General features: G+C 39.0%; 1 protein-coding gene across 1 annotated transcript in view; it reads right to left on the bottom strand.

Annotated features, from left to right (window-relative positions):
• The window catches only part of LOC117380482 (gap junction delta-2 protein), a 42,159-nt gene extending 14,966 nt beyond the window's left edge, over window positions 1-27,193 (bottom strand). The window contains exon 1 of the mRNA XM_033977296.2: window positions 26,067-27,193. Coding sequence (XP_033833187.2) covers window positions 26,067-26,524 — 458 coding nt within the window. The 5' untranslated portion in view covers window positions 26,525-27,193. The remainder of the gene's footprint in view (window positions 1-26,066) is intronic.
• Between the last annotated feature and the right edge of the window lie 61 nt (window positions 27,194-27,254).

The following is a 27,254-nucleotide window of genomic DNA, read 5'->3' as shown; positions in this document are numbered from 1 at the left end:
AGGCTGTGTTTATAGCATTCTTAAATATGAGGTCATAATTTACCCCAAAAACTACCCTATTAAATAAAAAGTAATTCCATTTCTTACAGTTCATGTTTGAAATTGTAAAGATCATTCAAAGATCGATTCCTTAAGAGCCTATTGACATTATTCCGCCCTGCCCACTTTTTCCGTAAATGCAACTAAACTGCACTTTCTTTGTAGTAGCGCTTCCGGTTAAGTGCAAATCCCGTTTCTTTCGATGGGAAAAGTTTCAGCGCTAAAATATTATATGAAGTAGGTTGATTTGTGTCAAATGTTCAATGGTTATGTGTAACAGCAAGTCAACACTGCACTGATTCTCTGGGAAGCTTTAAAACGGCTTTGTTGTCCCTATAGAACTTATTTGCTGTCAAGATTGGCTGCTCCATACAAAATAATACAACCCAAATGATGATGGCAGCGCCCATAGCAACTTCCACAATAAGGTGAATAGTTCAACTTTACACTGTTAATCTCACGTTTCCTCTTCTTTCTCTCTGTACTTGTGTGTCTTGTGGGTGTCAGTAGGTGATCTTAGTACAGCACTCCAGTGGCTTTGACAGATCAGGCCCTGTCACCTCCAATGTGAACCGACACTTGTCATTCTCTTTCTCCTCCCTCCCTCTTCCTCTGTCTTCTTCTCCTCCCTCTCTTTCTCCTAGCGCTGATTCATTTGGCTGAGTTCATCGATGGCTTGCGGGTCACAATGGGTCACTTGGCACCAAAATGTATCTAATCTGACAGTGCAGTCCTTGGAGATACTAGACACACAGACTTTAGTCTTATTTGGACATATATATTTCCTGAGAATAACCCAATCAGACTTCTGCCCAATATGTCACCAATATGTAACCCCAACTATAGCACTGAAACAAGTGTATGATTTTGTTCCAGTGTTAACACATGTCAGATTCACTTAGATTGTTGGGATGTTACATAGACTTTTTCTTTAACCATCGTTCCTATTTACTCACCTAATGCCAAAATGTGTAGTGCCCTATCCTAACCTCATCCGGATGACCCAATTCATGAACAGCTTTTAAAACAAGTGTATGATTTTGTTAAGTCCACACAAATAAAACAGGTCCCTGAATATGAACGCATTTGAGTCCTCAAATGCTTGTACACTTGTTAAACACATGAATACACAAACAGACAGATTGCATTTGTTTGCTTATTTTTTGTCAGTGTAATCCCCCATTCATCCAGGAGTGCTTCATGAAAGGTAGACTAGACAATTTCATTTTAAGATATTCTTTTTCCAGAGCAAGGTTTAGTTTGGTTTAATACCAGACAGTTTTGACTTCTCACTAGCGCTCTTTCTCAGATTGGTCACATAATGTAGCTGTGACTTGTCCAGTCAGCTGATTTAAACAGGTTTTGGCGCTGTCTTCCTAAGACAGCTGCATCTGTAGTGAAACTTCTTCAGGACAGTATCCCAGGTGCATGAGACTAAAAAGCACTCCTCGTCCCAGTTTAAAGTTTCCATATTTCGATTGCCTCCTCAATCCAGCTATGATGTTTTTCGCCATCTGTCCCAATGATGTTTGCTCCATCAGCAACATCGCGTGACCACTCTGAGGAAGACCGCTAGTGAGCAGCCAAAACTGTCAGGTATGAAAAGCAAACTGAACCTTGGTCTGAAAAAATTATCTTATCTGTTAAAATAAATTAACAGAAGACCAAATCAACCTCCCTGCACTACATCTGAACACTGTTTTTGCAGTCAATACATTTCTGCCCCCATCCAGAAACCATTTTCAATTAGATGATTCTGGCCAGAGGCACTGGGATTTACACTACTGAGTGTTAACCAAGCCCAACCCCAAACCAATATTTAACTTGCAGTAGCTCACCACGAGAGTAACACATTCCCATAACTGTCAGTCTGAACAGATTTGAGTCCCCACATGCCTTGATAAACGTGTACCTAAATAAACAAACAAACACATACACACACACATAAGGAAATTACATAGACTTATTGCACATTTATTTTCTGGAGTCTTAATTAACCTGAACTGAACCCATATCTAACCTGCAGTAGCTCGTCACGATAATAACAGGTTCCCATAACTGTCTGCCTGAACAGATTTGAGTCCCCACGTGCCTTGGTAAACGTGTACACAGCCACACATAGACACACTTATATTACATTAGGTTGGATGCAGTGCTTGAGGCCAGTGACAGAAGGAGTGAGTGGGTTGCTCTCTACCCCACTGTTAGACCTTTATCGGACACAGCCACCTTGTCCGCAAAAGCAGCTTCTGGGGACACTGTTACATAAGAAAAGACATATCAAAAGTACTACACGGACCGAATCTCTTAAGTTTTAATAATAGAAAGGGTCTAAAAATAGTATGCTGAGAAAGCAAAGAGGTCAGTGTGCTTTGGGACATTACTAGAAGTTGTACTGCTATTTTTGTATGTACAATATGACAAGGAAAAGACCATTGTAGTTATTTAAGTATTAATCTGATGTATTGAAGTGTAGTCTATAGAGATACTGTATTATTTAATCAAAAAACATACCTAGGGTTGTGTTTTGTTTTGTCCCCCATGTTTGAAGAACCCTTTATTATTATTCTGTCTACATCTCCAAAGCTCTGTTCCACCTTGTGATGTTTTCATGTTAACATCTACCATTTACCTTTAGTTCAACAGAGATTGGCAATTCCAGGGCTGAAATTATCCAAATGATTCTAGTGAAGGTGTATGGAGTTTAAAAACCCAGTGGGGCTCTTTCTGTCTTCCCACATGATATCACAAGGTGGAATAGAGTGATCTCACAACATTATAACATAGACGAGAAAATAGTGTAATATGGGCCCTTAGGGATAGGGTGAGGAGCTCGGTCACACGGGAGGAGCTCGGAGTAGAGCCGCTGCTCCTACACGTTGAGAGGAACCAGTTGAGGTGGCTCGGGCATCTGCTTAGGATGCCTCCTGGACGCCTCCCTAGGGAGGTGTTCTGGGCATGTCCCACCGGGAGGAGGCCCCGGGGAAGACCCAGGACACGCTGGAGGGACTATGTCTCTCGGCTGGCCTGGGAACGCCTTGGGGTCCCACCGGAGGAGCTGGAGGACGTGTCCGGGGTGAGGGAAGTCTGGGAGTCCCTGCTTAGACTGCTGCCCCCGCGACCCGGCACCAGATAAGCGGAAGAAAATGGATGGATGGGCCCTTTAATGTTAAATCAATGGAGATTTTAAGATGCTTAATACTAAATTTAGTATATTCTCACATTATAGTCTATTTACTAGTAGTGATCCCACAGCATACAGGTTCCATGGCTTTTTTGTTAACTTTTATATTGTTTTGGCTAACACTTGGATGTTTTGCATATCTTGCCAATAGCATAATATTTTTTTTTTTTTTTTTTTTTGATTCCAAGCTCAATATGTAACTAATGTGGAATTCATTCGTAAAGCAAAATGACAACATAGAATGTTTTCCTTGTCATGGAATACAACCTTAAGCTTTGGTTAAATATGGTAAATGCCAAATGTCTATGCCAAGTCAAATGGCGTGATATTACCGAGATCATTATACATTTAATGGTTAATCTTCCTTGTATATGGTTCCATTCTGAGGATGATTGATCATTCAAAAGATATGATATCTTATATATTCAAATTTATTTATTTATTTTTATTGTTAACTGCTATGGCAACGATCCTGGAACTTTTCATCATTCGGAAGCCCATGGACAGAGTAAAAAGATTTCCCCTCACATCAAAACATACACCAGCCAAAAGTTATATCATCTCATGGTTTATCTTTACTGCTTTCTACATTTTAAAAACATACAGAAGACCTCAAATATATGAAGCAAAATATATGGAATTATGAAGTAAAGAAAAAAAGGTAAATAACACTATTAAATATTTAAAAAATATATTTTATATCCAAATTCAACTGTGCCCACCCTTTGCTTTGTTGAAAATGATTTTGTTGATTTTTTTTTTCTTTGTTACATAATTCCATATATTTAGCTTCATATATTTGATGTCTTCTGTTTGTATCTAAAATTAAGAAAATACAGAAAATTAAGGAAAAAATAACTTTGAATGGAGAGGGTGCATCCAAACTTTTGACTGGTAGTGTCATATATTAAATTGCCATAGAAGTAAGCATATGAGTTCTTGAAATATGTTTAATACTATTCCCATCCAGATAAGTCTTAATCCCTGAGTACTAGCCACACCTTGGTAAAGTTCCCTGCAGACCGTGAGCTCTCTCTGCTCTCTGATGATAAGCACACCTCTGCACATGTGCACCAGTTTAATCAGACTCTGCTCCAGATGTTACACACAAAGCCGATTGTGTCTGACATTAGCCAACATCTAGTCTCCTCCTCTCTGTCATCTATCTTTATCTGTCATCCTTTTACTCTTTCTATCTCTCTTTCGTTTGTTTCCTCCTCCCTCTCTATTTCTCTGTTTTGTTCCATCCTCTTTTCTTGTCCCTTTCTTTTTTCTCCCCCTTGATAGCTTCTCACCTTCTTTTCCTTCTTTTCTCTCTCCCCTCCCTTTCTGTCCTTCTTTTCTCTTTCTCTGTATCTCTCTCCATCTGCCTCTTGCTCTCTGTCCTCCTTGCTTATTCTTCCCTCCCTCTGTATCTCCCTCTTCCTCTTTTTCTCTCTCCTTCCTCCTGTCTCTACCCCCTTCTCTGTCCTCCCCACCATGTTTTCTCTTTCTCTATCTCCTCTTTCTCTTTTTTCTCTCTATATCTATTTCCCCACACACTCTCTCCCTGCCTGACCCTCTCTCTTTTTTCTCTCCCTTTATATCTCCCTAACTTTTTCCTTTGTTTGCCTTATTCTCTTTCCATGTTTGCTCTCTCTATATCCCATTACCTTCTTTTCAGTTTCTCTTTCTCACCTCTCTCTATCCCCATTCTCTGCTTCTTTTCTCTCTTATTCTATATCTCCCTCCCGCTCCCCTTCATATCTCTCTCTCCCTCTCTTCCCCTCCAACTCTCTCTCCTTCTCTCCTCCTCAATCCTTCTCCCCATTCCCTCCCCTTCCATCTCTCTCTGCCCCTTCATCTCCCTTTTGGTCTCTGAGATTTGTCCAATCAGATGGCTTCTTTAAATACACCCCGGTTTGTTTAAGTTCATTCAAGCTAACCCATTTTGTTACAGATGTATTCTAATCGGATAAGAACAATTTGGGACACACTGTCTGATGGTGGAATTTACAGGGCAGTGATACTGACCCGAGGAATCTGCTCTAGTCCTGTCAAAACAACTTTCAAAACTGGCTTGCTTGAAATCCTGTACTACCTCACAACTAAAGGGGTTAGCTAGAAAAATACTTAGAATAACATGTATTCTTGCAGTGAGTCAACTTGCCTCTTCACAGATCTATGAGATTAAATCAAATGAGTGATACAAAGGATATCTTTTACCAAGCACGTATACAACTATTATGCGACAATAACATGTATAATGGTTGAGTCTTTGTATAATCCCACATCTGTAAGCTGCTAAAATGGATTTCTAATAATAGTATTTTTCTAATATGACCATGCCCCTGTATCACATGCTCAGGGGTATTTAAGTGCATCACAGAAGAATGTTTATATCTGTACTCACGCGACGAGGAATTTATTCAAAATAAGTATATATAGTATATATATATATATATATATATATATATATATATATATATATATATATATATATATATATATATATATATATATATATATATATATATATATATATATATATATATATATATATATATATATATATATTTGTCTGTTAACTTCTATTTTGGTCACATGGGACAGCAAGAAAATAAGGAACAAGCCAGATTTGGATCAAAAGTATTAGTGGGCCTATTATTATATCAGATTAGCCTAGACTTTTGCGAGTTCAATTTGCAACTTAATATAAAGACAAGATCTTGCCTTCTTTCCCCTCTTTTTCTCTCTCCCATTTTTTCACTCCTTCTTTTCTCTTTCTCTGTATCTCTGTCCTTCTCTCTCTCCCTCTCTCTCTCCCTCTATATCTCCCTCTGCCTTTGTTGTTCACTCCTTCCCTTTCGCTCAATCCCCATTCTCGCTCTCTCTACCCTCCATAGTCTTTTCTCTTGCTATCTCACTCCTCTCGTCTTCTTTTCTTTCTCTTTTTCTCTCTATAAATACCTCCTTCCACTCTCTCTCCACCTGTCTCTAGCTTTCTCTCTCTTTGCCTGTCTCTTAAATTAGTAGGCCTATTATTATACCAGGTTAGCCTATACTTGAGGTCAAAATATGGCCACTGCATGCTGTCTGCACCTAATTATAATGAAGTGTTTTATTGTCTGGGAATGAGGTAGTGTGTGTTAGCATGCTAGTCGTTGTCAGTATTACCATGGCAGCAAAACTAGTTCTGTTTTTCATGTTTTCAGACAGTAAAAATCAGCTACAGCGCCTTTAAACACCTGGGATCCCAGAGGTGTCGTCCATTTTGTTTCTGCCACAATAATCTCCATGGCGATGTGAATATGTGACAGTTACCCTGGCAACACTAAACCTCTATTTTTGTCCCACCATGGAAAAAAAAAAAAAAAAAAAAAAAAATAATAACATATAAAAATAGACTTCCTAAAATTGGATCCAACACAATTGCAGAGACTCAAACGTGACAGAAACAGTTGCTATGGAAACCCATTTGAATGCAGTGGTTTTGGGGACCTTAAAAAATATGCGAGAGAGAGGACAGTGTGAAAAAGGATGTGGATGAGCAAAGCAAAGCAAAATAGATCTCCATACTATGTAATTCTATATTTAGGGCTGCTGATTAGGCTATATTGCAAATGTATGATGTATTGACATAATGCAAAAGATTATAATTCCCCTGCTTAAAACCATGTTATTATTAAATATGTAAAAGAAGCAAAACATAATACAACAATTTTCCAGCGCTGCAATGGTTTGGGTTGGTTATTCAAAATCAGATCATAGTGTTTCTGTCCAAGCAGCATATGTTCTTCCAATGCAGTTACCCAAACAACAGTGGTGGAAGTACTCAATTTTGTAAGTAAAAGTACAGATACTAGATAAGAAGTTACTGAAGTAAAAGTAAAAGTATCACATGAAAGAATCTACTAAAGCAAAAGTATCTGTTTAAAAATGTAGCTTGAACTTGAAAACTGAATAGTAAAAATAATCCCTCAAATCATATGAAAAGTGCTTAAAATTGTATTTAAGTACAGTACTTTACTACTTGTGCTTTGTTACCTTCCACCACTGGTAACTTTGTACAGTGCTATTCTAATAAACGGTTTTGACAGTATATTATTTCTCAGTCAAGGTCAGAGTTAGGGTTAGGGAAAGGGCATTTGGTTATATGTATATGGCTTTGGGACAGGTTTAAGAACTGACTCTTGGCAAATACGTGTCCAGTCAAAACATATGGTACAGATCCAGATTAGCCCGTGATTTACAAAATATTTTTCTCTCATAATATTAATGCTAGTCCGGGATGACCAGTCCCTATTTACTTGGGACAATCCCAGTTTAGAGCCCCGTGCCTACTGTCCCAGGAGACTTATCCAGAACTGTTGATTTGTTCCAGTTTTATAAATGTCATGATGCCTGTTTTGTATGTCCTCCTGTGTTCTCTCCCCCTCCCCTGCCTTTTGCACAAACTGTAAATAAACACTGTCAACTTGCCCCGAGTCTGCACTCCTTGGTCTGCACCTGCACTAGCCGTTACGACAGAAAGAAATGTCACAGGTATCCCTGTTTTTGACCAATTTGATCCCCACCAACAGTAAAGAAGGGAATATATTGTCAAATGGTTGTTGAAATACAGAAAACTGTACTTGAAAATCGCCAAAAGGCCAAAATGTATGGTCTCATGTTATAAACTGATTCACTTACCATTTGCTTAAAATGAGGAGGCATCAGCGGGACAGGTCATGTTTAGGATAGTAGAGGATAGGAGATAGTGATGTTCGTGAACAAGTTGGCTATTTTGAACGGTACCTTAACGTGAATGATTGGAACTGAATCTTATGTTTAAAAGAACCAAATCTTTTTCTTTCAAATTTTTATATCTTCTGTCATGTAAATAAATTAGCCTTTTAAATAGCTCTTTGAAATGATTCAAAATATTCAGATCTTCTAAAAGAGCCGGAAGTCACACTTGCTAATCAGAGAAGCATTGATTGGAATAATTTGGGCATCTACAGAGGAGGGACAGTGAATATAGGTAAAAGGATGCTAAGGCTAGACAACAGAGGAAGACCAAAGAAGAGAGCTGTGGATGTATTGGACATGCCAGTGTGGGTTAAAGCAGGGAAATACAGAGAGAACGGGAAATGATGGCCGTAATCCGGATTAAACGAGCGGGTTTGGGACAATCCCGAGTTATAGGGCTATGGAGTGTGCCAGACCCCACCCACTGCGAGCTCTTCCTCTGCTCCCAGCCAAGAGCAGCAGACCGGATCAGCTCCACCGGCACATGCACAAAACCTCCACAACGCTAAGACAGACAGTACAGAGAAATGAGAACAAACCAGGAATGTGTGGAAAAATAAAAAAGAGAATTTTAGTCATATCAGGTAATGGACAAGAAGGAACACATTAAGAAAAATTCCAAGGGCTAATGTCATCCTAACAAGTGGACTTAAAGAGCCCATATTACACTATCTTCTGATCTATGCTATAATGTTGTTTCGCATAACAGACCTGGAGTTGTATTTTGTTTCATTCACATATTTTTAACACACAAACCCTGCATATTTAGGATGAGTTCTTAAAACACTCGTTTTCACCTTGTGATGTCATGTGGTAATACAGGAAGTAGTTTTTTTTTTTGTTTTTGTTTTTTTTTGTCATATCAGATAGAGAACAATAAGCACCATATTACAAAAAATTCCAAGAGCCCACGGGTTGGAGGTACGATTCCAAGTCCCACAGATGAACACTGTCGTTGTCTCCTTGGGCAAGACACTTAACCCACCTCACCCCCAGTGTCTATGTACACTGGTGTATGAATGCATGTGCGAGTGGGTAAGTGGTTTCTTGATGTAAAGTGCTTTGAATGGCTTGCTCTATAAAAAAGTGCCCAATAAATATGGTATAATGGCAGGTAAAGTACTTCAGGATGTAACTATGTAACGTTTCTGGTGGAGTGTCAGTGCCACCTGTATGTCTCCATGGTGATACCCTGCCTGGAATGTATCACAGTATAGCATGAAATCTTCACAATAGCATTGCACGTTTTCAAGGTATTTCTGTAGCAATGAAACAGTTGTAACTAGTTAACACAAATAAGTGAAATGCAGTAGCATGAAACATCCCACGCAATGCAATCAAATCTCCACGGAGACAAGCAGATGCAGCCCCCCCAACCAGAAAAGTTACATAGCACACCTTTAAGTTGCCAGTTGTTTCTTTTTTAAAATGCCAGAGTACAGTGTTTCTTCATTCATCTTTGTCTGAAAGGTGATGATGAAGGTGTTTCAGTGCAGTGGGGACATGGCTGAAAACACTCCAGTCTCATGAGAAAGTGCAAGCATATTCACTGTTAACAATAGATTTCAGTTTGAGACACATTTGCATAACACAGCTCTGCGATTTCAATTATAGCTTGTGTTTTCTATTCTTGGAGCCATTAACTGTCATATGCGTTGTCTGTAATGTAAGTTGTGGGAACTGGTGAAGCTCTAAGCAGCATGGTGTCTATCAAATATTGAACCTCTTACATATGTTGACTACATGGAGACTGGGCTCAATGCTATATTTAATAGGAGCTATCTCTAATATTTATGAATGCGGTTTCATATTCTCACGGCACAGTTTGCACCTTTGGGTTCATCGCATCAGAGGTGGAAGACGGACAAGAAGCACTGATGTCATACTTGAAAAATATGACTCAAGTTGAAGAAATAATGAAAAATAAAAGGGGGTGATAGCGGTGTAGTCTGTTAGCATTTCAACTGCAGACCAGATGGTACCTGGTTCAAATATGTTGTTTGTTATGAGTGAGAAATAGCATACCAACTCCAGTCAAAGTACCGTATAGTTAAAAATACAACATAAAAATGTACCTAATCAATACCTAATTACCCAGCAGGTGGTGTGACCAGCTCGTTCCTAATCAAAGTAATGAGTCAGGTCTGTGGAGGGGCAAGCCGCATGTTTTTCAGAGTATTTTTGAGCAATAACAACACCCAGTCTCTTGTAGTCTATTAATTGGCTGAAAAGTTACAGAATAGAGCTTTAAATTTGCAAGTATTATGGTTCAGGGACCAGCAATACAACAATATATGTATTTGTTTACCCACTGAGTAGCAAACTGTCCTTGTACAAGTTGTCTGGTTTAAATATGTTTTCCAAAGTAATCCTAGTCATCACCGTTTTTAAGATAATAATACTTAATACTGCTCCAATTATCGTCATTCATTCTATAGGTTGTTCGCAGAAAGTCTAAATTAACCTCCCTGTCTCCCCACTAGCTGCTTGTTCATAATTGGAAATGTAATCTATGTGAGCACTTCACTTTGCCAGGAGTCATACGCTCTCCCCACGGCTTGGCTTTAATGGAGGAGAATGTGGTTTGTGTGGTGTGAAAAGCATTGTCACACCTCACAGAGCTGCTCATATGATTGCCTGCAAACATGATGAAGGCGCTTACAGATCTGGCAACACACATGACCAATCTGGCAACATGCATGAATGTGTGAGCCCCCAGATAACAAATACATATCAGCCATATTGTTAACATGCTTACATATAGGTGTTTATCAGATAGCAGTTACGTGAAAAGATGGTGAATGTGCATACAGTTGGCTGGTCTGAGAAGCTATCAAGATTTGTGTAACATTATATTTATGTTTGTAGAATGCGCTAGTGATGGGATTTTTGGCTCTTTTATGGGATCCGAATCTTTTGGATCTGTTAATTTCAAAGAGCCATTCAAAAGACTCTTTTACTATGTATTTATACGACAAAAGCCAATGTGAGAACTAATTTTATATGCAAACTATCACCGAGAGAAATTAGGCTTGATTAAAATGGTTCAAAACGCTCTCACTCATGTTGCCTACTCTCTTTGTTGGTTCAGCATTAATCAGTATAAAAATGTATAAATTAGAAAGAAAATATATGGTCCATTTAAGAAAGAAAAGTTCCTGTTCCAGCTGCTTGAATGAGCATAGGCATAGATGTTACAGTTACCATGTAAATAAACTGGAAAGTGTAAGGTTGGAGAAATTTAGGTTAGAATCTGATATGATAAATATAGACCGTGCCAGCTGGTATTGTTCCATGAGTTGACTCTAATACACTTGGGGAGATAGTGTTAGCCGCCAAATATGACAAACAATGAAAAAACAGGCCTGTTTTGGGAACTGAGGACCACTTGACCATATTTGACTAATATCAGAGCCTCATTTGAAAATATTACAGCACAAAGATGTACTTAATGTATAGTTTATTAACATATCAATTAGTATCAAAATTACCAGGAAGGCTAACATCCATGTAATTAATATTTCTTAAATCTATGTTATTCTTTGCATCAAAACATAGCATGGAACAAAGTTTTGACAAAAAAAATCATCAAGCAACACGAATCGACACAACTGTTTGAGCCAGACACGCCCGGGGACGAAATGCGGCCCTCAGACCAATTTTTCTTGGCCCTCACACTTCCAGGTGAATTGGCCCATATTACCTTAAATAGTACTTTTTACTGTATATTTCTGAAAATCTACTTTAACAAATATTTAATGTGTCCCACTGAGGATGTAAGCATGACTAAAGATCTAGTGGTTCAGTCTAACTTGTAATAATAACACAGATTTGAAGTATTCACTGTATTGGCGACCAGTCTATGGCCCTCAATCGACCCTCAGCTTTGTCTGTGTTTTTATATGTGGCCCTTAATGAGAAAAGTTTGGACACCTCTGGTTTGAGCAGTCAGATCCACTGACCTACAGGTTGGCAGTGCAGTTCTATCTCCCACTGATGAATGCTGTCATTGTGTCATTGAGCAAGATACTTAACCCACCTCACCCCAGTGTCTGTGTACACTGTATGTATGAATGTGTGTGTGAGTGGGTGAGAGATTCCTTGATGTAAAGCGCTTAAAGGTGGAAAAGTGCTATATAAAATTTGAACATTTACTCTGCATAACTGAACTTTAAAAAGTGGGGTTACTGTAGGTATTGACTGTTGCTATAATATATAAATGACAACTGTTTATCTGCACTACAAACAACAAAATTATGTTTTTATTTTGCTTTCCTATTAAAATTGATAGAACACAAATTCCTTAATTGTTTTACTAAATGCTCTCTTGTCGCATGTCCCATAATGCAATAACACATTCAACTCCCTATGGACCAAACAACCCTATTATGTCTGTTTACAGCAGAGGCAACAATGCTTTTAACATGGCTAATGCTTTGCAGAAAGCGGCTGGTTGTCTTTGTGAATGGGAGTCAGATGAGTCTTCACGGTGTCTGTGCGGGCATGTGTTTGAGTGAGGAGGAGGTGAGAGGTGCTTGGTTCTCCAACTCTAATTATCTTATTCATATTGAGTCATTCACAAAGTGTAGAGGGTATAGTCACCAGAAACATGTGTCAAGACAAGAACAGAACATTCAGGGGCGGTATATATTGTGGAGTATATTCATTTAGTAAAGATTTTATACCAGATAAGCATGGGACTGGCATGTGACCTGAATGTTGTATAGGCGAGTTAGTATATCAATAAATTAATATAGAAACAGAAACTTAAAATATAGTATTGAAATTTGGGGTTGGACAGGAGGCTCTTTGCACAACACTTTTATTAAAATCAAAAAACATAAAATAAACAACCTATTAAATTTCAAATTCATTAAAATGCATTATTATTAAAATTCTAATTAATTAAAAATACAGACTACCCAATTAAAGTAAAGACTACCAAATATTTTTATATGTAGAATACTTCAGTGTGTTGTTTTAATAGGCTATTTTTTATGCCTAAATCCTAAATTAGGATTACCTTTAGCATTGAGACACAAACTCTCAGAAATACTTCCTCCGGCAAAGTATTTGTTAGTGACAGCTTCCTGTCCGCTGCCTTATCTTTAAATATATATTAATTTTAGCATGACTCTGCAAAAACCTCATAGAGACACCCTTGGACAGGAAGTAGTGATGCTAACAGTGAGGTTGCCAGGCGCTGTTGTGCACAGAGCCTATTCTAAACAATACTAAACAAAATTATAGTTTCTCAGAAGAATAGCTTATAGGTCCTATGATTATGGCATCATTGCAAAGAGTTAAGTATACACCATCCAACTAGAGAGAAGCTGGCTCTGACCTTACACTGTTATTGTGTCAATGAGCAAGACAAATTGTTCACATTTGCCAACTGCGGTGTTAGTAGCAACCGAAAGGAGCTATGGTAAAACCTGCCAAATCACCATGACAGCGGTGGCAACTCTTGATTAGAAACAGAAGATCCAAATAGACAAAGTGGATCTTGGTTGAAACACTGCACATCTGTAAGTTATTATCAGAGCAGAAAGACATTGTAATTCGTTGAACAAAATACTGACATCTTTTTAATGAGTTATGCATATAAAGCCATTTACGAATCTAATCTCACACAAAGAGAAAGGCAGCAGAGGAACTTCAAAGCTGCTCCACTGTTTTGCTGCAAAATCAGATCCGAGGCAGACTTTTGTTGTTGTTTCATGCTCATAATTTAGATATTTATCCTAGAGCAGTGTTAGAACAGAGAGAAGATGTAAGCTGTAGGCACAACCACATTTAATTTTAATTTTAGACTGTTTAACATTTCTGGTGGAGAATATGCAGCTCATCTTCATGGATATATTATTGCTTTGTACTGGAATATTCCACAGTATAAAGTTATATAATTCAGTATGGCATTAAAGCTATCTATATGGAGTCCAAATATCGAATTTATACGTCCAAACTGTAGAAAGGTGACTCCATTAACAAAAATAATATTTGTGTTTCTGTTCTATTTTTGACCAATACAAACACAAGTAACTGAATGCTATAGATTAATGCTATTCAGTGGGGCATTCCGAATACAACAATAACATCTTCATGGAAACAAACAGGTTGCAGACCTTCATTCAGAAAAGTTTTTTTCTATATTCAAAAACTGTATTATTCATTGGCTTTAAGAATATTTTAGTTTTTAATTGTTTATTGCTATGACAACAGTGCTAGTTCTCCATTACTTTTGAAACCCATGGATAGGTCTTCTGCAAGCGCCCTTCCACCCTTGTCTCTGCAGGTATATGTAACTTTCTGTTTGTTTACTGTATCAAGCTGCTGTGGCCTGCCTGTCCTCCGGCTCCGTGCTCGCACTAAACCCATAAGCCGTGCTGAGTCACCCGGGACTGCCTCAGACCTGAAGGGCAAATCTGTGACCTTTGAACCCTATCCGAGCTCTAATCCCCGTATCTTCATCCTCTCAGTCTCCTCTCCTTTGCATGTGCCCAGGTGAGCGGTTTTGTATAAGGACACTACTTGGACTACTTGGTAAAGGACCAAGGGAACCTGCTTACTGAGAGGAGGAGACAGGATAACCACTCTGCCACAATAACACAGGGAGAACAAGCACATGCCAAGATCAGGAGTCTAACCCACAACCTCCATACTCTGATGACAGGATAACCACTCTGCCACAATAACACAGGGAGAACATGCAGGATTTTTTCATTTTGTGTGGCCATTTTTCATTTTGTGTGGCCATTTTTCTATCTGAGTACACTGACTGCAGACTTAGATGTTCAAACTTGAAATGTAAGCAAAAAGAAATAAGAAACACTGTGTTTTTTAATCTCATATCTGTTCTATAGTTTCCTGGTGCTTTTCCCTCTGGAGCACGTTGGTAATCTGGTCATAAAAGGTTGCAGAATGAACTGCTGCCTTGAGCTCATTTTGAAGTCACTAGCATTTCATGAACCTCCATCTATCTCCATCCAATAACATTACGCCATCTTTAATAACTGCACTGTGTTATTATTGGCGAGGAGACGCAAATGCTACTGTAAATACTGGGTTTATATCAGCTTGACAGGGGTAAATGTGCTCCAAGGGGTTTGTTAGGTCTTCCACTGCAGAATAGTTGGCTTTCCAAGGCCCGTCTTTAACGGAGTAAAATGAGGAAATATCCAGGAGGTTTGGAATAAATTGGGATTAGATTCCTTACTATATATGGATTCAATGAGATAAACAAAGCATAAATACTGATCTTGGATAATACAAGGATTTCGTCAGGACTAAAATAGTACAAAGCCAAAATAAATATGGTAGAATAAAAGACTGAAAAGAAATGTGGTCTGAAACATGGATTAAGCAGGTTCTGTAGAACTTTTTGCTGATGAAGAAAAAAAAAAAACAACCTTACCATTTTCAGTGACTTAAAATATTCAACAAAGGCAGCGAAGGCAGGTTTGGTGTCTCTCCACTTACACAAATGTATAAAATATTATATAAGTACAATTATAAGATGAATAATATCAGAAATCCAGTTCCTGTAGAACCACCACACTGGGAATGTCCGTTCCCATCTGCCTAATCTCAGAATCTAAGCAGGGTTGGGCCTGGTTAGTACTTGGATGCAAGACTGTTGAGAATACAAGTTGCCACAATGAGGAAGCAGTGGGTCAACACTTCACCGACCTTGCTTGAATGCAGTAAGAGGGTAATTGGGTGATTGGTGTTGGTCAAAGGCTGCTCACTTCCATCAAAAAAATGTTTTTAAAGCCATTTTACAAAAATAAATAAATAAATAATAATAATAATAAAGAATTGACGTAATTGAATAAATGCAAGATCAATATGTTAAATGCCATTATGTGAAATATTCCAGGCAAAGCAACACAAAACAACACAAAGCATCACCATGGAGAGAAGCAGGCAGCAAACCCCCCACCCGTAGGCTGTATAAAGAAGTGGACTAAGGGAGTGTGACGTCATTCATAGCATTTGGCTCCAGTCAAATGAAGCTCATCGAGGCTAGCAGTTTTAGGGGTGAATTTGGAGCCGACGTCCATATTTGGAATTTCATTTATGTCCATTTATATATACAGTCTATGCCCCCACCACAGAAGTTACATAGAGTGCATCTTATATTCAACAAAATCCAAAGAGCAAATCACATTCATTTTCAAGCCATTGCAATGCATACCACCAGTTGCACCCATACCATAGTGTCACAACTAGTAACATAATAAGTGTCCAACATTAGTCATAAAATAGCAGAAAACAAACAAGTATTGCACCTCTTTAACATAGGTTGGCATAGGTTTCTTATGTGGCATGGCAGGCGCGTCATCCAGCCTCAGCTCCTCCCTGGGGTCATCACATATGGATACATGCTCCAGCTGGATGGGGGTGGCTCTTCTCACTTGGCCTTGTCTTATAGCAGTCCTCTTTAACAGCCTCACTAGGGAACGTGCCACAAAACCTCCTCTACTCCTCTGTAACATCGCACAAGCAGAGAATCTTAAAGCACGATCATCCATCATGTGTACAGCGTTCCGGGAGGGAGCGCCGGGATTTGAGGAATAAATGTATAATGATCTAAAGGTCGTGTGACAAAGAGGCCGCTGTCAACCAAAGCAGGTAAAACACCCTTCACTAGAAACAATGGCACTTTGTGAGCACAGCAATCAGCCATAACATTATAACTACAGGTGAATGTAATTACGGATTATGGTAAATGGTCACAATTTTATACAGCGCTTTTCCACCTTCAAGGCACTCAAAGTGTTTTCCACAAGGAACCCACGCAGACACTGGGGGCGAGGTGGTGGGTTAAGTGTCCTGCCCATGGGACACATCAACAGCATTCTTCTGTGGGAGCTGGCATTGCACCGCCAACTTGTGGGTCAGTGGATATAATTGCTCTACCAATGATGTTTCTGTCGAGAGCAAGATTCAAACTGCCAACCTTTGGATAAGTGGGCAAACACTCTACCAACTAAACTACTGTCGTTTGCTCAGGTGAAGGTAATTATGGATTATTGTTGAATTATGGGTCATTATCTGTCTAGGATCCAGAACACACACTTCTTCAATACTTTATGAAGAGGTGAATCTGGTCACAGGTGAATCTCCCTGTTTTCACATGTGCATGATTGACAGGTGGGTTAGCCAAATCACTTAGGCTTGAGCAACCAATGAGCTCTTTTGCTTCACATGTGTCATTGAAAAAACAGATCTGATTGGACGGCCACTTTGGTTCTGGCTGGATATGCGACTAAGGGAGTGGTGACCAGACCAGCCCCTATATCTCTCTGTTTAAAAAATACAGAGATACCATTCTGGATTTGCTCTTTATGATAACTGGCCTCGATGGACTAATATATGGCCAGTAAATATTACAGAAGTTGATGTGTAAGATACAACATTTGACACAGTGGTCAGTTGCAGTGAATGTAAAGTGATCCAAGAATGAAACCAGCGTGTGGGTAATTAATCAATGGTTATGCTGTAAGAGAAAAGTTACAGTGCCATCTGAGAAATTACAGAATTCAAGACCAAAATCTGAAAAAAATAATGTTTTCTAATGTAACTAGAACATAAAATCCATAATTTGTCTTTATGATAGCAGCTGATGCACATAATCCCCATAAGGATAGTGGTGGAAGATGTACATTGTTAGTGAAGGCTGGTCTTCTGTGTGGTCCAACCCAAGAGACAAGCCAGACGCCATTGTTATCGCTGACACAGTATCAGATTACATTGTGTATTCCATTTGGCAGGTGGTTATAATGTTTTGCTTGATCAGTACATATATCTGTTGACCACATGCTATGCTCCCACAGGCCTCTATCCGCAGCACACATGTTTAGCTTTGATAGATGAGGTTGGGGCCCCTGACTGACAGCTCTGATTTGACTTAGGGGCCCCGTGCTGTGGAGCGGTGCTGAGCCAGCTCCACAGAGTCAGGATTAAGGTGTTCATGCTGCGTACAGTAAACCAGCTACAAAAATACATTCAGGTACATCTATAGTCAGTGCTTAAAGGGGAAATATGAGGAGACACTGAACCGATTTTCAAGGTATTATTAACTTAAATTGCATGTGTGCACTTTCATATTGATTTTGTTCAAACCACAATTTTAAGGCTATGAGATATTAAATGCAAATTTCAGACCTCTGTAAAAAGAATGAAAAGCACGTCTTATCAGCAGTATTGGAAGGTAATAAAGTAGTAAAGTACTGTACTTAGAGTACTTAAAAATTTTAGGTATATGTACTTTGCTGAGCAGATACTTTTTACTTTTACTTCTCTACATTTGAGAGCAGATATTTTTACTTTTTCTACTGCATTTTTGAACTGGACTGAAAATTAAAAATATTTGTATTATAGTTTGAGATGTGCTGAAAATGCCAAGGGGCTATGTTCAACACGTTCATAGTTTGAGGAAACCAAAATATACAAATAAAAACAACTAGGGGAAAAAAATCTATTTAATTGTTTCTGTTGAACAAAATTCAGCACAAATCTGTGTCAAAATCACTACATTTGAAGCTTTATTAGATCTCAGAATCTGTGCTTTTTTTTATGTTACATTTTTAAATACTTGTACCTTAGTAGAATTTTTCACGTGATGCTTTTGATTTTATACAGCTTTTCCACCTTCAAGGCACTCAAAGCACTTTACATCAAGGAACCACTCACCTATTCACACACACATTCATACACACATTCATACACTAGTGTATGAATGTGCAAAGGTGGGTTAAGTGTCTTGCCCAAGGACACAACAACTGCATTCATCTGTGGAAATTGCACTACCGACCTGTAGGTTAATAAGCTGAACTCCATAACTGGGTTCACTATTGTCTTATCTATGAGGTGTGTAACCAGGCCCATATCAGAAAATACTTAAACCACAAATGTGTACTTTTCCAATTAGTCCGCAGCTTTGTTTTGATTGGACATAAATTCAATGTGCCCGTTACAGCTTTAATCACTGTGTTACCATTGGAGTCAGCGCTGATTCATTTGTGTTGCAAATGGGCCCCATCTAAAGACTGTTTTATTAAGAGCTCACTGTCTTATGTCAAGCTCCGCTTCCTCTTCCATTATTGGACATCAATAGGAGGCACAGGGGAATGCATGTATAAGGGAGGGCAGTGGCCCAATGGAACCTGGGATGGGGCGTGAGGATGTAATACTGATACCAAAGAGGCTTGACCGATGTGTTTGATCAGAGAGGGCTTTCAAAGCCACAAATCATGAGGAAAACAAGTAGCCCTGAGCTGGAGAACAAATGGCATAAACTATGTATGTACTATGCATAGGGTGTTGTCAATTTAAAATAATTTTCTTCATGTAAAAAAATAGTTTTCTTTTAAGTTTTAGAGTGTGTTCACATTTGTCTCTCCTGGTTTTAGTCATGTTTAGCCCTGATGTAGACTCAGTTTGGTCCTGTGGTCCTATTCCAGTCCAGTGAGAATGTTACAGTCCAGAAATGGTGGGCAGGTGTTTATCACTTTGTGTGCTCAAAAAACTGTATACATACATACAATTCATAGTGATCTGCCTACCTGGTCAAATTGGTAACGTTGGCAAAATGTCAGACTTACGGAAGCCAAAATCATTATACAAGACTTAAAATACTTTGTCTTTAATCAATTCAAGCAAAGCAGTCGGGAGCAATCTTTTTAAAAAAGTGAATTATAATCAAACTATTATGATTAGTTATGAGTAGTCCAAAAAATTACAGTTTTAAAAGACTTACTTGAGTAAATGCATTGTTAAAAATGCAGCTTGTGTTCCCTACCTCAGGAACTGGAACACATCAGGTACTTGGGAATAGCACAAAGCGGGCCCCATTGAATATGCAGGCTGTGTGTTTCAGAGCATTGTTCACTGTGAATATTCATACATGCCCATATACGCACTTATCTGAACAGGGCGATCTCCAGGGCCTGCTGCATAAACACACGCTTGTGTATCTGCTGATATACGGTATGTGAGTCAAACGAGAGGAATGGGGCAACGGTGCGGTCAGGGTTGGCTTCTGTGCAGAGGTGGGTATAAAGAGGAACCAGAAAGGGTAGTGCCGCTTCAAAATTATAATTAAATAAATGTAGCCACCTAAATATGTGAACAGTTTGTGTGTGTGTATATATGTATATATATATATATATATATATATATATATATATATATATATATATATATATATATATATATATATATATATATCGAGGCTAGGAGTTATATCGGCAAATATGGAGCCAAATTCCATATTTTGAATTCTGACTGCGAGTATCATAGCAACCAAAGTGCCAATCCGAAGTGAGTTTGTTGAAGGAAATGCACACAAATGCCCTGTTTAATGATTTTTACTCATAGTTTCTCAGACAACTGTAAATCAAACTTGTACTATCCACCTCCTGGCTGTGCCCTGGGACCACACAAGCATCACTAAACCTGTCGGGACTCCAGCTGCTTTGACCATTCAGATGTGAGAGTTCAGTGTTCGAGGTCCAATCGGTTTTGGGATTGGAAGCGCATTAGAGTGAGTTTAAATTCATGTTAGTGGTGATGGCCCAGATTACAGGCTGTGGTTAAAGCCAGATGCACCGGAGCCCTTGTACAGGCAGGTACAGTGTGTTCCATAGGAAATCTCATCAAACATTCATATCATTAGAAACAAGGCAGTGGTAAATGAAAGGGAGGGAGCAGCATTTGAACAGTTTTTAAAAGTTTTTAAAGTAATTTTGTTAAGATTTTGTTTTGTTTTATGTATAAAATAATACAACATTTTCATAATAAAAAAATAGAGGATAGAGGTGTAGCTGACAAAATGTCAGACTTACTGAAGTCAAAATCATTATACGTGACTTAAAATATTTTATTTTTAATTAATTCAAGCAAAGCAGTCAAATCTCCATGGAGACAAGTGTTGGACCCATGCACAAGAAAGGTTACATAGTGCACCTTTAATACTGGCACTGGTAGTTTTCAGACTCTAGAATGTGATGATGTCACACTCTTAGATGGGGGAAAGAGTCAGATATATTTAAAATGTAAATTCATAAATGTTGAACCTGTTCATCTCTATAAGTGACTAGAACTCACTAAATTACAACAAAAAACGGCATTGTAACAATATTATGTTTATCTGCCCACATCTGTATTAGATAATACTGGCCTATAAAATGTTGCGATGTCACCTGAAACCCAGCAATTGGTATATAAAAGTGTTTTGTAATATTGATCTCACTCTCGCCTGTATAATGTGTTGTAAACAAATATAAATATTGTATGGGTAAATAAGTGCTTGGTGGTTTCCTTTAAACAGAGGAAGTCCTTTCATTCCTGCAGGTCGTGACTTACATGCCCATCTGTGTCCGAAGCCCTTTGGCCTCCTCCCAGTGTCACAGACTTGTCCCTGTGTGGGCCTGAACAACTGCCAGATCTGCTACTCCAAATATTACTAATTGCTTGGTTTCAGATGACATCATAACATTCTATAGGCCAATAATGTTTAATACAGATGGCGGGCAGCTAATTACAGCTTAAATATATTATTAAAATGCAGATTTCTATTGTAATACAGTGGTCTAGTCACTGATAGAAATAATCAGGTTGAACATTTGTGAAAGCCCACCTCTTCTTCCTGGCATTTAATAGTAGCTAGACAGGATCTATTGGTGTTTTATTGGTCTTTATTATGTATTGTTTTATCTGAATATTTGTTTTGTTTTGGTTTTTTTGGGTTTTTTCTTTTATGCGAAGTGTGGTCAGCTAAAGTTGTTCTTAAATGTACTATATAAATAAACTTGAAACTTGAAGAATATAAAGATTTCCACTTTGAATTATAACAAAAGTACTAAAAAAGGACAAAATCAGGAGAGGTAAACCATTATGAATGTTACTAATTCAACAAATGTCAAAGATAAAACAGGACTACCGTAAACTATAAATATTGTACTAACTAGATTTAAGCAAGACTTCAGTGGAACTAAACTGGGACTGCAGGAATGCATAACAAAGAAACTAAGGCTGCATTGCGTTCACAACTGTTTTTCATGGTGATAAGATTTCGGTTTATTCCTGAAAGAATTGGTCTGGTTCTGCTGTTGTTCTAGTCCTTGTTTAGGCATGACTAGTCCAGGTTTAGTCCTGGTTTTTGATGTGGCAGGACTTATTTGCAGGACTGCTTATGTCCAGTCTACAAGGGGACCACATACCACACTTTGAGAACCCCTGTCTCGTAAACTCAGCCTCTCCTTTACTCTCTCACTTCTCTCCTTGCCCACAGACGTCTTATTACGTGTCTGTGGTGTTTGGCCCTAGGTCCAGTCTGACTCTCACAGCTCCTCCAGACTCTCAGTGACCCATCATCCATCACATCACCACTGGACATCACAATCTCCTCTCTCTCTCTTTCTTTCTTTCTTTCTCTCTGTCTCTTCCCTTTCCCCTCTTTCTCCCTCTCTCCCTCACCTCCCTGTCTCTTTCTCCCTTCCTCTCTTGCCCTTCTCCTCTCTATTCTCTATTTCCTCTCACTTCACCTCTTTCTCTTCTCCCCTGTCTCTCTCCCATCCACTCTCTCTCATACTTCATCTCACCCTATTCTCTCCATCACTTTTCTCTGCTCAAACCAAGACACAAAAATCATGTCCGTTGAGATAAACTTTGCAGTTAATGCTGGATTTGTCTGTAATGTTGCTTTATAAACTCACAATCTTATTTGTGATCTCTTTGTAATGCTATACCCACAAAGGCTGCCTGCCAAGCCAAGCCAGCTCTTTTCTGCTCTTTTTACTTCATGTGAGTGTTATAGAAAGCTTTACTTACAATGTTTTACAATGTTTGACCCCTACCCTACCGTGGATAACCCTCACTCTGTCCCTTAGTTGAGTGGGCTCTGGACACATCTGCAGCCTGCTGTCAATGGGAGTGGACCGGCAACGGGACTTCACTGTGGTTCTTCTCGAGGTTTCTCTTCTTCCAACTGTTTTTTTTTTTTTTTAGTTTTTCCTTGCTGAGAAGGAGGGTTTAAGGACAAGGGATGTTCTGGGATAGTTATTAATTAGCTTGTTTTCTGTTGATTAATTTGCATGTCTGTTATTGACCACCAATGTCTGTTTTATTGTTGATTTTCTAACTTTCTGTTGGTTAAATCAATTATCATGTTCAGCCCTAAGAGATAACTACAGTTGTGATTTTAGGTGATTTGTCATATAGGCTAATGTATGAGATTAGTACTGGTGTACAGACTTCTTGGTTTTTAACTCTTAGTCTTAGCCTCTTAAGGGTTCAACTATATCTTATCCATCTGACCTCGAAATCCAGTACACCACACTCTTTGATTCAAGGCAAATTCTCAGTTCATTTTATTCTGCAGTTGTTTAGTTGTAGAAATTCCATAGCATAAGAAAAGTACATTTATTACATCATCTTACAGTTATATTCTGGATGCATTAAGTCAAATGTGTGTTGTGTCAAATATAATGTCTTTCTCTCCTCTCCAAAACCAAACTAATTCTATTTCTTGCCCTGCTTGACATAAAATCACACTGTCAGATGAAAAACTCACTGCCAAAATTAGACCATTTCTGTTCATAATTTGCATCATGAACCCAGTGACATTCACACACTGCATTATTAAGCTGCATTACTAGCTAGCATTACTCAATCCCTTCAGGCAACGGGCAAAGATTAGAACTTTTAATTCATATGTTATCTAATGAACTACCTGCATATGGTCTGCTAGCATGCCCAGCTAAACCTCTACACTGTCGTCAGGCTGTGGAACCCTGTCTGATGTCTCTCTACTGCACTGATGGGGCCTCTGTGGCTAAACCATCATAAATAATTTCTCCTCTCGTGGCCAACAAGAATAAGTTATTCAAACTAAAATACAAGACACACTTCACTGTAGAGACAGAAGTCTATTGTGGTATTTATTTTAATGTGCGCTATGTATAGTTATAATCTATAACTCCCATGCATGTTATAATTTGCAAATTTTTAAATTGCAATATTCATCTAAAATTGCAATATTCATCTAAAATGACTTAATAAAAGAAACAACTCTGCCTGTTAGAAAACTGAAGTGCCCAATTGGAGGTGACGTTGCTATAAACGTCATCGCAATTAAGAGTCATGTAGCTGTCGGCCCCTCCTATGGATAGCTGCAGATCACATAAGCGAGTAGTGAATTTTTTTCATTTGTACCAAAATGGCTGCGCGACATTGTGAAATCCTACATGTAAAGGCAATGCAAGGCAAGGCAAGTTTATTTGTATAGCACAATTCGTACACAAGGTAATTCAAAGTGCTTTACAGAATAAGAAAGACATTAAAATCACACAAATCAAAACATAAATAATCACAAATAATCATCATAAAATTAACATTAAAAGAGAAGAGTGCAGAATAAAAACCTTTCAGTTGTATGCACAGCTAAACAGAACTGTTTTGAGCCTGGATTTAAACATTGTCAAAGTAGAGGCCTGTCTCACATCTTCAGGAAGACTGTTCCAGGTTTTAGCCACATAAAACTTAAACACTGATTCCCCATGTTTAGTCCTGACTCTGGGCACCAGCAGGAGGCCGGTCCCTGAAGTCCTCAAATTGCGAGATGGTTCATATGGCACTTAACTACTACAACTAAAAATAAAATTAAAGAACGAAGTACATAGCATTGGCAGTGGGAGTGTGTCAGTGGTGGTGAAAACGGGAGGTGATCGGTAACATGGCATCTTGAAAATAAGCAAATAAAGATTGCTCAAACTTGCATGAATCACTCCAAAAACAACTTCAAAGGGGGTAAATGAGAAGGGAAACAACTATAACATGATTAGAAGCTCTGAAAAGTCCATTTTGCAGAATAGGTCTCCTTTAAATTGATCTATCTCCATGGAGACAAGCAGGTGGCACCTTGTTTGATTGTAGTTGAATAAAATCAAGATATATGTGTATATATGTTTAATGCCACACAGTCGAACCTTCTTGGTAAAACAATAACATCTTAATGGAGACAAACAGGTGTCAGATCCCCTGCCTGAACAGTTACATTGTGCAACTTTAAATAATTACTGAAAGCCTTTTTTGCTTGTATATTGTTTAACTTAATAGCTTTCTGAAGGGCTGATTCAGATTACAATTATTGTTGCATTTGTATGTTGAATGATCTACATTATCTGTTCCCTGTCAGTATAGCAGTTATAAGAAATAAATAACAATATATTAATAAAAACAATAAGAGGATTGTATCTGTCTTAAATTACAAGCACATATGCCCTGATTTTTCAAATACAAATATTAGTGGAAAAGGAAAAACAGGCATTGCAGTTTCTGTCTCTAATGTTCAAATGTCAGCCTCAGTACAGTGAATACAGGGACACCACGTCCAAACTAAAGCCTCACGCGCGCTAGCTAACCCTCCATCATGTCAGTCCCTGCAGGATTACAGCTAAAGCCCCTCACTCTGCTTTAGCCACTTTGGACAGCCCAGCACTGACAGAGCCACAGAGCGGCTATTTGAACACACCATGAAATCTGCTGTCAATCACACTCACACAGGCACAATACATGATAAGTAATGCGTGTGTAATGTTTCATATGCAATAATATAAGTTAATGAATGTGACCATCATGCAAGTTAATATATGTACTGAGCTTTGATACTTCAAAGAAGAAAAATTGGATCCAAAAGAATAATAATGTGATTTGGCAAATTGAGATTTTAAGCTGTTTTCCCAGTGTACATTCTAAAAAGAATTCTGTACACTATATGAACCCATTCACACATCACACATCCATTCATTCATTAGTGTACACAGACGCTGGAGCAAAGATTGAGTGCCTTGCCAAAGGGTACGACAGCCGATTGAACCATGCAGTTCGCAACAGGCATTCATTATTTAAAATGTAAATATTTTTTCAGTAACATGGTAATCTTGTCAAAGGTCAAATTTTGATATTTCCAATTCAAATGAGCATTAGAAAATATAACTGGCTGAACCACTCATCACATACTCGCTTATACTTTCAGCTCCACCACCCTATCACCAGTGGCACTCACCTTCCAATCATAGTAGAGTGCTGTTGCACAGCAGCCTCTAGGAGGCGCTCTAGGATGGTCCATTCTCCCATGGCTGTGGATCTGAGGCAGCCGGCGGGTGCGAAGTACCGGGGCGCTGTGCTCGGTTTGGGTGGTGTGTCTTCTTCGCTCTGCTCCGAGGGCTGCTGCACCCACAGCTCCTGTTTGCTTTGCTCCGGCTCTGCTTGCTCTTGCACAATCTTCACCTGTCCACTCTTCACCTGTCCACTCTTCACCTTTCCACTCCTCACCTGTCCACTCTTCACCTGTCCTGTCTGCTTCTGTCGCGACTGTCTGCGAGCCGCACTCAGCACTCGGGCAGCGTCAGGTGGGACACTGGCGAGGAGGCGGTTCAAACAGAGTCCAAAGCGGCTCAAAGCCTTGATTCTCTTGTGCTCGTCTCTCGTCTGGTCCTTCCTATTCCTTAGACGCTCAGACATATAAAAGGGTTGTGGAAGATCACTGCTGCATGTGCCTGGATTCAAAAGTAAAAGTGTCAGTGTGTCTCACGTGAGGGTCTTTCACACCTCTGGTCTTTGTCCTGTCCCTCTGCACGTGAGTCTGTTTACCTCTGAACAGCTGGCGCCCGCTCCTCACACCTGGACTAACACACACGAGCCACCATCCAACACCCAACTCACAGCTCCTGAAAACCCATAAACAGTTTGTGCAAATCCATGCTCCTCAATGTCTTCTCACCTCTTCTCACAACCTCTTCTTTTCACAACATTCAGGTCCATAATTTCATGTGAGCACCAGCATTTAATAACACACGCTTCTCCTTCTTATATTCCATTTTGTTCAGTTATTTTCTGTCAGCAAAAGTCCTCGTTAAAATCCTCTCTCCAATGCACTGTTGCTTCTGGCTTGCTTCAGTCTTCCTCCTCCAACTCAAGAGCCGCTCGCTACTCAACCACAAACCAATTATTCCAACAGTGACAGGTCTTGCTTGGACAGTCGCACGTTTGGTAGAATCCGTCTCTCCTTCTTTCCTCTCCTCCCCTCATTCTGTTCTTTTCTTCCTCTCTTTTCCTTCCTTGTGTGTTTGACCCACCTGCCCGTGTTGCTTCCCTGTGTGAGCCAGTGAAGGCAGTGGCCAGACCAAGCGTGAGGCTCCAGGATTAGAGAAAGGAATCATCTCTCCATGCAATGCTCCTCCCCCTCCCTCTC

This window comes from Periophthalmus magnuspinnatus, chromosome 13 (genome assembly GCF_009829125.3).
Source record: "Periophthalmus magnuspinnatus isolate fPerMag1 chromosome 13, fPerMag1.2.pri, whole genome shotgun sequence".
Taxonomy (NCBI): domain Eukaryota; kingdom Metazoa; phylum Chordata; class Actinopteri; order Gobiiformes; family Gobiidae; genus Periophthalmus; species Periophthalmus magnuspinnatus.
The sequence above is the reverse complement of the archived record's forward strand: the minus strand, read 5'-3'. Positions and strand labels throughout refer to the sequence as shown.